Consider the following 13,197-nt stretch of genomic DNA (forward strand, 5'->3'; position numbering starts at 1 on the left):
AATTGCTGCTGAGTGAAGAGATATGCTATCACCATTTGTGGGAGTGCAGACTAGTTTAATCTTTCAGGATGGCAACTAAGTCCTATTGGTCAAAATGAGAACTATATGTTCCCTGACCCAGCAATTCCTCTGAAAGAATTTTACCCTATGGCTATTCACAAAAATATACAAAAGCACAGGTGAAAGGATGCCACCAGCTAATCAAATTAAAGTCTATCAGTATCAATTAAATTATGCTGTGTCAATAAAAAGACTTTTACAATTTTATTATTTGAATGCAACATATGAGTGAATTGCATTTATAAATAAAAGTAAAGTTAAAACATCAAAATACAAACACTACTGTCCAGTTAGAATAAGAGCAAGGAAAAGTTTGCACTTTAAGATCTGGTGTAGGTACATTAAAGAAATCTGAAAAACATATAAAATATACTAAGTATATAATATATAAAATATAAGTAAATATACAGACACTATATTAAAGTATATTAAAGTTATAAAGCTCTTTTTTAAAATAAGCTTTCTAGCAATCACTTTAAAATGAATGCTATAAGCTCTTACCTTTATGTCGGCCTACATCTTTCCTTTGTCCCTTTTCTAAATCTCTTCTTTGTAAAGAAAGTAAGTTTTTCTGTTCAATGGCTTTCAGAGCACATTCTCGGGAAATGTCTTTCATCTTTTCCCTTTGATCATTGTGGCTTAATTTAACTGTAAAAGAAATCATTCTTAAAATCATATAGATCAGTTTTCAAATTTTTCAACAAAAGTAAAAATTAAACTAAAAATGTTAAGATTCTATTTTTTTTTTTTTGAAGTATACAATAAACTCATCTCTATGCTTAACTAAAAATTCAAATGACTTTCCCTGACACTGGAGACACATGCTATCTTTTAAAAAACAAAACACATCAAAACATCTTGTGTAGTCCCTAAAGCAAGTGAGGAGAAAAAAAGAAGCCTGCCATTAAGATAATGAGAGGTCAAACTAACACAGTGGTCACTGGACAGTATGTTAAGTGTCTTACTGATGTAATTCTATAAGGTAGCTACAATTGCTATTTCTACTTCAGGTAAGGAAACTGAGGCCAAGTTCATGTAGTTTGTAGATGTAGAACTGGGAGTATGAACCCAAGCTGTCTTGTCAAAGGGCATACACATTATTTCTAGGCTTAAAGTAGGTTTCTACTGAAAAAAAATAAAATGTTTACTCTAAGAGTATCAACAAAATATAAGAAAAAGATACAGTTTTACTAAGAATTTTTTTTCTTGGCAATGTTAGGGACTGAACTTTGAGCAAGTTAGGCAAGTGCTCCACAACTAAGGCCATACTCCAGCCTTCATTAAAATTTTTTCAGTCTTTATTGTATTTCTTTGTTGATAATTATTATTCTGCCTAATAATACTCTTAACTGAGTTACATTTATAGACATTATTTCATTAACATATTTAAAAGCTGCTAGTAAAATCATCCTGAATACCCAATTAAAAATTTTATGTACTTTTATTTTAAAATTTTTATTTTTTTAAAGAATTATATGTATTTTTAAACCATAACTACACGCAGTACTGTGATGTCACATTTGAGAACCAAGTCATGCAACTTGGCTTGTGAAAATTAAAGTCATGAGAGGATAATAACAAGAGAGTTGAATAAAAATGAGGGTAAGAACAAACTACAGTTAGAGTAACTTTGAACTACAGTTGCATTCACTAAAGATAATTTTAATTTTGGCATGTAACCCACATTATTAACTGATGTTTTTATTTTTCAAGTTGATTATTATCTCCTCGAAGGAAAGGCCACATTATAGCCTTCTTTGGCAATCATTCAGATTACCTCAGGCCTACTGCAGCTCTGAGAGCATGGAGAAACTCAACAGCTTGTCAAGTCAAATTGCTCTCATAAAACTACAGCTCTCAGAGAAATACAGGCATCAAAAGACATAAATCTACTTCTTATTTTCTTTTTGTGGTCAAGGAAAGCTAATTGAGCACCCTCCTTCTGTACAGCTATAAATAGGAATTATAGATTCAGTAACTGAGGAAAAGAAAAAACTTAAACCCTATTGGACAATGTAAAAACGACAATTTAAACATGCACCTGGTCCTCTACCACCGCTTGTCTGAATGTGGCTCCGACTAAATGATGAAATATTAGTGGTCTGAAGTTTGTGATTATCTCTCTGTTTTGCTTGATCACTAAAACCATTTTCTTTAGAATTATCAGAATTATAAATTGCAGGCTTTTCACATCCTTAAAAAGATAAACAAAACTATATTATTCCCTTCCTTCCCTCACCTTAGAAAAGGTGTTTGAATCATCTTTTTAGATATTCTTTTTTTTTTTAATTTCATGAACAAATTTTATTTGGGATAACTTCTGATTTAGAGAGAGGATTTTACTGGTCTCTGCAGCCACTTTTGGTTCCCGAGGCAGAAGCTAAGATTGCTCAAGGGCACCTTAATTTTAATGTATGTCTCCAGCTGATGTCCCAGCCAATTTGATCCATCACTACCTTGGTGATGTATACTGTAAGATCATCTACTCCTCCACTATTATACAGAAGAACTAAAACCCAGGGAAGTCAGGTGATGAGTCAGTGCTATACTCAGTGAAGTTGAAGCACATGTCAATGCAATTACTTTCTTTCCAGTTACTAGTTACTGTACTTGGCAGATTCTATATTTTATTTATTTTTATGTTCCTCTAGTGTGTCTAGGATAGCACAACAAGTACTAAGTAATTGTAATAAAAAAATTCCTTTCTTCTCTATCAGTAAGAAGATATACTAGTAGATTATCACTATTGATTACAATATTAAAGCCAAAAAGAGTACTAAGAACTTTTTCCTGTTACGTTATATCTAAACCATATTTGTGCAGATGTAGGAAAAAATAGATTTCCAAATATTTAACAGAATTATTCAACTTGTTTAGATATTCTTAATAATGTCAACAAAATTACTTAAAACTTAGTGGACTGATATGCCTTAAGGATTTGTAGAAGCTTTATAATATATCAAAAAATGGCCTAGCTGCTTTGGACTGTTCCAGTTTACTGAATCATTTTAAATCTCAATATTTGCTGCTACGAAGAGCTATCAGCCTCTCTCTTGCCTATGTGACCATGACAGTGGGTAACTCCTAAAGGTGCTTCCGAGGCATTGACAGGGATAGGTTCCTCTCAAAAGATTAACAAAGAGCATCAAATTTTCCTGAACCCCACTTTACTGAAACTCAATTTGGAAATTACTCTCAGGATTCACTTTACACTAATGTAAGTATTCCTTGGTGATTTTTATCTAGAAAGACACCAAAAATATTTTTTAAAAGAATTACCCATATTTTCTGCAGCAGGTTTGTAATGTGACCAGTTGACAACCTGCCTGAGTGCGCCTTCAGTAGAAACTGCTGTGCCATCTGGGTTTGCGTAGAACAAAAGCAGTGGCTGGAAGTGGCACCGAATGCACTTGGAGACCACATCTTTCCATCGACTACCAACCTTTTTAAAAACCACAATGAATACAAAACTTTAAAATCAATGTGTTGCACAAAAAGGCAGGGAATTTCTATTTTATTTTGTATTTTAAAAATTTTAAAGATATTCAGATGTTGGCAATTTAAACATTATATAATTAATTTGATTTAATAATTAGTCTAAATAAAAATATTTTTAAGATTCTCATTTTAAAAAATGATGAGCAAAAATGATAGACTTTTTCTATTAAGATTTAGTGGAAGGGCAGGGGATGTAGCTTAGTAGCAGAAGTTTGTCTAGCATGTACAATGTCCTGGGGTTCAACACACAGTATTAAACAAAACAAGTTTATATCAAAATATAAAAAGCTTTCCACATACGAATTTGACTGACTTTTCAAAGATTCCAAGGAAATTCAATGGAGAAATATAAAAGAGTCCATTCAACAAATGATGCTGGAAAAACTGGATGCCCATATGAGAAAAAGAACTTTCACCCCATTACCCATAAAACATAAAAAATAACAGAATGGATCAAGTCAAAACTACAAAACTAAAAGAATAATCTTTACAACCTCAGGAAGTCAAAGATTTCTTAAAATAAAAAACTGTAGGAGGAAAAAAATTATAAAATGGTCTCAATCAAAATTAATAACTTTCTTCTTGGAAGGATAAACCATAAGAAATTGAAATAATAAACATCATACATTTAATAAAGGACTAGTGTACAAAATAAAGAATTCCCTTCAAGTTTGATCCCCGGTACCAAAACAAAAACAAAAACAAAAACAAAAAAACCAAAAAAACAAACAAACAAAAGAATTCCCAAAACATACTAATGGCAATACAATTTGAAAAACTGGCAAAACATTTGAAAAGACTTTACTAAAAAGACCTTAAGTATGGCCAATAAACACTTGAAAAAATGCTCAAAACTATCATTCACAAGGGAAATGCTATTTAATCGATGGTGAGATTAATCCATAGTACACATCCACTAAAATGGCAAAAATTAAAAAGACTACCAAGAGGGAATGCTACTGAGGACTCGGCAATTCTCATGTATTACTAACAGGAATACAAATTGATACAACCACTTTGGAAATCAACTGGGCAGTTTCTAATAAAGTTTAATAAACACTACAAAAAAAAAAAAGCAACCTAGATTATCTATAAGCAATGGGGAAAAATACACTAAAAGACTGCTTATTCTTCAACAAGTGAATAGAAAAACTGTTCTAACAGCCGTTAAATAAAACACAGCAATAAAAATGAAGAACTGATACAAACAACATGAATGAATCTTAAGGACACTATGCTAAGGGAAGGAAGCCAGACTTAGTATATATAGAGTCCACCAAAAACATGTATATATCAGGGGGAAAAAACTTGTATAAATATTTTAATATTAAATTTATTGAGACATCATGAGATTAGTGCAAGTTAATTTTGGCCTCTACAATTACAAGAGGTGCTCAAGAGGTAGGCATTCGCTTCCAGACATTCATTAGTATGGCAAACTGCTGAAGTGTGTGTACAATTTTTGGTGGACTCTGTACAGAAAAGATCCTTTACATGAAATTGCGTAACTGGCAAAAGTAATCTATGGTGAGAACAGTGATTTTCTGGGCCTGACATGAGGTGGGGGTATTGACAGCGAAGATTCATGACAGATTTTATGAAAATGGTCTGTGTGAGACCAGCCGCCTGTGGAGCCACGCGGACGCCTACAACAACAGTGCCAGCCAGCCCCCCCACCCCACCCCGGCCCCGCCTCTGGCCTCTTGGCTGTGCGGCTACTTGGTTCCACACTACAGAGGCACAGGGGGACATAAAGGCCATTGTCCTGAACTGCAGAAGTGAACAAGAGAGAGAGGGCCTCTCTCAGGCTCCCTGATGATAACTGAAGCCCACTGGAAAAATGAAGAGAATCTCTGCAGTACAGGCACACCAGACCACCGTACTTGGTAAGTTAGAAGGATCATCACCTCCCATCGGGACCTGGACTATCTCCAGGGGAAAGGCAGCTGGAACCTGCAATAGAACCTTGCAGAGTTCAACCCTACAGGAGGACAGGGAGCTCACCTTGGGACTTGCAGCCAGAAATCTGCCTGAATCTCACAGGTCTGTGACTGGCTGAGACTCATTGACTTATAACTGCACACTTCTGCCCAAGTTGTCTATTGTGACAGAAGAGACATACCCTGAAGGAGTCCCTTCATTTTTATCTTTTATTTGTTATTTTCAAAATTACCACTATTTTTTTTTTGCTGTTATTTTTAACTTTTTTCCTTTCTTAGCTACTCTTTTAAATTTTATTTTTCTCTTTTTTCTTTCTTTTTTCTTCTCTCTCTCTCCCCTCCCTCTCCCTCTCCCTCTCTCTCTCCCTCCCTCCCTCACTCCCTTGCTGTCCCACAGTGTTCTTCATCTCACTTCATGTTCCTACTCTGGCCCTAATTCATATTTCTTCTTTATTCTTCTTTTTTTCTCTTTCCTTCTCTCACCTGTGTCCTCTGGCCTCACTGCTAACCTTCCCCTATCCTTATACCTACCTATCCCTCCGTCCCCAACTCCTTCTAACTCCCCATTCTGAAGGGTAAAGTTGCCATATTGAAGGGTTTATTCACTATAAACATAAGTTGGGTTGGTCCTTGATTTTGATTTAATTCTCACAGTCAAAGGTGATAGATTAATAACTACCACAAATTGTCATTTTCTAAGAGGTACTTGATGCTATTGTGTTGCTAATTGTATCACTTGGGCTAAGGTATTGCGATGGATCTAATCAGTTGTCCTTCCTGGTACAATGAAAATGAGACAGCCTCAGTGCCATCAGAGACTCAAAACCTAAAGACCAGCTATATCTGGAAGACACCTCTGAGAAGCAATCATTCCACAAGGGATCTAAATACATCAACAAAGATACTTACAATAAGAAACTTCAAAGTATTAACCCAGGAACTAAACCAAGGATAGTACCATAAACAAAAATGAGAAGACATTTAAGTAAGGCAACTTCCACCACACAAAAGGCAAATTGAGGTGGAAAAGTCCGATAATCAACTACGTGGAAACCCTGAACTGATAGCACAGGAGGTAACAAAACAGATGAATGAAGCTCTAGAAAAATTCAAAACAGAAATAATCTCCCAGGTAACTACAGAGATGGTGAGCAGAGTGAAAGACATGATTAGAGGCTCTAGAACAGAAACAGATAAAAAAAAAAAATAGATGAGCTCAGAAATATGCTGGAAGCCATGAATGCCCAGCATAAGAAAGAAATGGAAACCATGATCGCCCAACATAAGAAAGAAGTGGAATCCATGAAACAGATTCAAACAGATATTCAGGAAATTAAAACTCCATTGAAAACATACAGAACAGATTAAGGGAATCTGAAGATAGAATATCAGATATACAAGACAGGATTGCAGTGAAGGACCATGAAAACAGAGTTTTCTTCAACATAGCAAGGGACCATCAGAAATCAATCCAGCAGCTGCTAGATGATGCAAAGAACAACATAAGACTGATAGGGGTCCACGAAAAAACAGGAGAAAGTACAACTGACATAAAAAAACTGTTCACAGAAGTAATAATAGAAAACTTCCCAAACAGAGGTGGAGAAATGGACATACAGATAAGTGAGGCATATAGAACTCCAACTAGCCATGATCAAAAAAAATCTACACCTAGACATATAGTAGTCAAGATCCCAGAAACCCAACAGAAGAACAAAATCCTACACGCAGTTAGAGAAAAGAAACAAATCACCTACAAAGGAAAGCCCATTCAGAATCACAGCAGACTTCTTAACACAAACCCTCAAATCAAGGAGAGCCTGGAGTGAAGTATTTCAAGCCCTAAAAAAAAATAACTTCGACCTAGACTGTTGTATCCTGCAAAATTATCTTTCAAAATCAATGGGGAAATTAGATACTTCCATCACAAAGAACACCTGAGAAATTTCATGAACACCAAACCAGCACTACAAACAATTCTAAGCAATATCCTAGAAAAAGACAATAAAGGTTACAACTCCATGAGGCCCAACAGAGAGAAGACGCCATGCAAGGTAAGACACTAAAGGGAAAAGGGGAAAACAAGAAATAAAAGAGCCAACAACAGTAAAACATCATGACAAGGATGAGTCAATATCTATCAATTATAACCATCAATATTAATGGCCTCAATTCACCAATCAAAAGAAATAGAATGGATTAAGAAGCAAAATCCAGCAATATGCTGTATACAAGAAACACACCTAACTCAAAAGGAAATTCATAGACTGAAAGTAAAAGGATGGAAAACAGTTGTCCACACGACAGGAACCCAGACAAAAGCAGGTGTAGCAATCTTATTTGCAGACAAAGTAGATTTCAAACCAAAACTAATTAAGAAAGACAAAGATGGTCACTATATCCTTGTGAAGGGAACAATCCAAGTGGAAGAGATGACAATCCTAAATATATATGCACCAAAAACAAATGCCCTCAACTATACAAAACAAATATTAATGGACATGAAAAACCAAATAAGCACTAATACAATTGTAGTGGGGGACCTCAATACCCCACTATCACAAACAGACAAATCATCTAGACAAAAAATTAACAACGAAATTCTAGAACTGAACCAAGCTATTGAACAAATGGACTTAACAGATGTTTACAGAGTGTTCCACCCCATAAAATCAGAATATACGTTCTTTTCGGCTGTACATGGGTCATTCTCCAGAATAGACCACATGCTAGCTCACAGGACAAGTCTAAGTAAATGTAAAAGAACTGATGTTATCCCCTGTATATGATCAGACCATAGTACAATAAAATTGGAGGTCAATAACATAAGAAACCACAAAACTCCAACAAACACATGGAAATTGAATAACACCCTCCTGAACAACCAATGGGTCACAGAGGAAATTAAAGAAGAAATTAGACAGTTTCTACACGTAAATGATAATGCCAGTACAACAAACAGGAATCTATGAGACACAATGAAAGCAGTTCTATGTGGGAGATTCATAGCAGTGAATGCCCATATTAGGACAACAGAGAGAACTCAATTAAATAGCCTAAAGCAAAACCTTGAACTCCTAGAAAAAGAAGACTATAACAAACCAAAGCTTGTACAAGGAAGGAAATTATAAAGATCCAAGAAGAAATCAATGAAATGGAGACTAAGAGAACAATACAACAAATTAATGAATCAAAGAATTTTTTGAAAGAATAAATAAAATCAATAAAACTTTAGCCAGCCTTATCAAAAAAAGGAAAGAAAAGGCTCAAATCCATGCAATTAAGAACGAAAAAGGTGAAGTCATATCAGACCCAGCAGAAATCCAGAGGATCAATACCTACTTTGAGAACCTGTACTCTAATAAAATGGAAAACACAGAAGAAATGGACAGATTCCTAGATACATACAAATTACCAAAGTTAAATGAAGACGATATAGAAATTCTAAACACCCCAATTAAAATGAGTGAAATTGAAAATGTAATAAAAAATTTACCAACAAAGAAAAGCCCAGGTCCTGATGGCTTAACTGCTGAATTGTACAAGACATTTAAACAAGAACTATCACCATTACTCTTTAAACTCATCAAGGAAATTGAAAGGGAAGCAAGGCTTCCAAATTCATTCTTGGAAGCAAGTGTTACTTTGATTCCAAAACCAGGGAAAGACCCAACACAAAAAGAGAACTACAGACCTATCTCTCTAATGAACACAGATGCAAAACTCCTCAACAAGATACTGGCAAACAGAATACAAAGGGTCATCATGAAGATCATACACCCTGACCAAGTCGGATTTATCCCAGGGATGCAAGGATGGTTCAACATCCATAAATCAATAAATGTAATACATTATATTAACAGAGTCAAGGACAAAAACCATATGATCATCTCAATAGATGCAGAAAAGGCATTTGAAAAAATCCAACACCCATTCATGATAAAAATGCTACAGAAAATTGGAATAGAAGGTCTTTATCTCAACCTGATTAAGGCTATTTATGAAAAACCAACAGCCAACATCATACTAAGTGGTCAAAAACTTAAAACTTTCAAGCTAAAATCAGGAACAAGACTAGGATGCCCACTATCACTACTCCTGTTCAATATAGTTCTGGAAACATTAGCCACAGCAATTAGAAAAGAGAAAGAAATAAAAGGAATAAACATAGGAAAGTAAGAAGTTAAACTGTCATTATTTGCTGATGATATGATACTTTACATAGAAGACCCAAAAAACTCAGTCAAAAGTCTTCTCAGATCTAATTGACAGATTCAGTAGAGTAGCTGGATATAAGGTCAACACTCAAAAAACAATAGCCTTCTTATACACAAATAGCAGACTCATTGAGAGAAATTCGGGAAACAATTCCTTTTACAATAACATCCAAAAAAACGAAATATCTAGGAATCAACCTAACAGAGGAAGCAAGAGACCTCTATACTGAAAACTACAGCCCTCTGAAAAGGGAGATCAAGAAGGATATAAGAAAATGGAAAGACATCCCTTGTTTCTGGGTAGGAAGAACCAATATAGTGCAAATGGCCATACTTCCAACACTATTATATAGATTTAATGCAATGCCAATTGAAATTCCAACAATATATTTCACAGAACTAGAGAAAACAATCCAAAAATTCATTTGGAACCAGAAGAGACCTAGAATAGCAAAAGCAATTCTAGGCAACAGAGACATGGCCCTGGGTATCACAATTCCCAACTTGAAACTATACTACAAAGCTACTGTGATTAAAAACAGCATGTTACTGGCAAAGAAACAGACCCGAGGATCAGTGGAAGAGATCAGAAGATGCAGAAACAACTCCAGACATACTCAGCCACCTCATCTTTGACAAAAGAGCCAACCACCCTCATTGGAGGAAAGATAGCCTATTTAATAAATGGTGCTGGATAAACTGGATTTCAACCTGCCAAAGATTAAAACTAGACCCATACCAGGGCCGGAGATTTAGCTCAGTGGTTCTGTCGCCTTCCTCGCAAGCACAAGGACCCAAGTTCGATCTCCTGTACCAAAAAAAAACCAAAAAAACAAAAAAAAAACGAGACCCATACCTATCACCATGCCCTAAACTAAGATTGAAATGGATTAAAGATCTAAATATTATGACAGAAACACTAAACTTGCTGGAAGATAAGTTAGGTAGAACTCTTGAAGACACTGGCATAGGAAAAGACTTTATGACCAAAACCTCAGTAACACGGGAACTAGCACAAAGAATTAACAAGTGGGATCTCATCTTATTAAAAATCTTCTGCACTGCAAGAGAAACCACCAACAGAGCTAAAAGACAACCTACAATGTGGGAAAAAATATTTAGCAGCTGTACCTCAGACAAAGGACTAATATCTAGAATATATAAAGAACCGAAAAAAATCAGATGCCCCAAATTCTAAGACCCAATTCAAAAATGGGCATCTGAACTGAACAGACATTTCTCAGACAAAGAAAAGCAGCAAATAAATAAATGAAAAAATGTTCATCATCACTGGTCATTTGAGAGATGCAGGTGAAAACAACACTGATATTTCACCTCACCCCAGAAAGAATGGCTGCTATCGTGAAATCAACCAATAACAAATGCTGGCGGGGGGTGTGGGGAAAGAGGAACACTGCTCCTCTAAGTGCAGACTGGTGCAACCACTGTGGAAATCAGTATGGAGATACCTCAAAGAACTAGGGTTAGAGGTCCCATTTGACCCAGGTATTCCCCTGCTGGGTATCTTCCCAAAAGAATTACAAGAACCATACAACAGCGATATATGTGCACCCATGTTTATAGCGGCACAGTTTGTAATAGCTAAAGCTTGGAAACAGCCCAAGTGCCCATCAACTGAAAACTGAATAAAGAAGCTGTGGTGTTTTTATAAAATGGAGTACTACTCAGCCATAAAGAAAGAAACGAGAGACATTTATAGCTAAATGGATGCATATTGAGGCCATCCCCTAAAGTGAAATAAATAAGACACACATGTGTAAATACCAAATAGTTTCTCTAGTGTGAGAAACTGAAAGTGTAAATAAGGATTAAAATGTACAATTCATAATTTGAAATAGGAAAAGGTCCAAAGGTGTAGGGGTGGTGGGAGGGGAAGGGGAAAGGGAAGAGGGAAAGGAAAAATTATGAGGAAAGAAAAAAAAACGGAAATGAAATTTATGTAAATAGGGAAGAGTGGAGGGGGGTAAGGGCGCACAGGCAATGGGGAAAAAAAGTAAGAACCAAGTTACATCATGTACAGGTGCAAGCACCCAATGATAAATGTAAACGTATTGTATACCTAAAATGTACCAATAAAAAAAAAAATGGTCTGTGTCAGTGATGGCGAACCTTTTAGAGGCTGAGTGACCAAACTGCAACCTCAAACCCACTTATTTATCACAAAATCCAAACAATGCAATTAAACCTGAATACTGAGGTTTTAGTTTAGAAAAACCAAGTCATAAGTTAACATCTTTTGTCTTAAAAGAAAAACACAGTAACATGTGTGGATAGGTTTGCCACCACTGTTCTTTACACTGTGGTGGTTACAGAGGTATATACCTCTACTGAAACTCAAACTGCTTAGTTAAAATTGGTGTATTTTAAAGTCTGTAAATTATACTTCTATAATATTGATTTAAAAATTAAAGACAAGAAAACAAAAACAAAAACAAAACAAAACAAGGGATTCTACCATACTGGTTCTTGCAGGGAACAAATCCTCAAGAGCTTTTTCATACTACACATACTAATTGTACACCTCATCTCCTTGTCTGGGACACTAATAAATTTGAAGAGCCAATTTGAAAACAAAACAATGAAAACCCTCACAGGGTGATTCACACACCCAGTTCTTCCTCTAAATCCTGACAATTTAAACTATGTAGATACAAAGTATGACCGCTGAAACACTTCTACAAAAGCACTCAAGATGGAACTTCTTAATAAACTCCTACACAAAAGCACTAGGCAATGTAAAGTGTTGATTTTCTAATATAAACAATTAAATTTTGTCATCAGCTTTACTGAGATATAATTTACAGAAAATAATTGAGTTTAGTGTACAAGCCTTTTTTTTTTGGTACCAGTGATCGAACTTGGGACCTTATGCTTGCGAGGCAGGTGGTGGAACCACTGAGCTAAATCCCTGGCCCCATAGTGTACAAGTCAGTGTGTTTTGAAAAATGTATATGATCACGAAATCTCCACCCCCAAATCTTCCCTTGTACCCTCTCTCTTCGTAGTTCCTGAAACCACTGATCTACTTTCCAACTTTATTTCCTTTTTTAAAATTTCATATAAATGGATTCATAGTAGTCATTTATGATTTGCTTCTTTCAAAATGCTTTTGAAATTTATCCAAATCACTGCATTTATTAGTAGTTCATTTCTTTTTATTATGAGTTATATCCCACTGTGTAACTGTTCAATTTGTTTACCCATTCACCTGTTGTTGGACATTTGAGTTTGTTTCTAACTTTTTCTATTATGAAGAAAACTACCATGAACACTAAAGTACAAGTTCTGTGTGAACGTATGAGTGGAATTTCTAGGTTATGTAGTAATTATGTACTTAAATTTATGAGAAACTGACAGACTGTTTTCTCAAGTGACTGTTCAATTTTGCAGTCCCAGCAGCATCAGGTAACAGATCTGTTCCACATCCTTGCCAGTTTATGATATGGTTAGTCACTTTAAGT

At 35.4% G+C, this 13,197-nt stretch overlaps 1 protein-coding gene across 4 annotated transcripts in view; it reads right to left on the reverse strand.

Moving 5' to 3' along the window:
• Positions 1-13,197, reverse strand: part of LOC147821786 (ubiquitin carboxyl-terminal hydrolase 53-like) — a 70,479-nt gene that overhangs the window by 22,609 nt on the left and 34,673 nt on the right. For 3 of the 4 annotated variants that reach the window (XM_087199236.1, XM_087199237.1, XM_087199239.1), the window contains 3 exons: positions 3,340-3,502; positions 2,102-2,254; positions 562-708 (listed from right to left, as the gene is read on the reverse strand). In XM_087199236.1, coding sequence (XP_087055362.1) covers positions 562-708; positions 2,102-2,254; positions 3,340-3,502 — 463 coding nt within the window. The remainder of the gene's footprint in view (positions 1-561; positions 709-2,101; positions 2,255-3,339; positions 3,503-13,197) is intronic. The other variant, XM_087199238.1, reaches the window with a different exon arrangement.

This window comes from Heterocephalus glaber, unplaced genomic scaffold, assembly GCF_053883595.1.
Source record: "Heterocephalus glaber isolate CG9 unplaced genomic scaffold, H.glaber_assembly_v1.0 deba00001690, whole genome shotgun sequence".
Lineage (NCBI taxonomy): Eukaryota > Metazoa > Chordata > Mammalia > Rodentia > Bathyergidae > Heterocephalus > Heterocephalus glaber.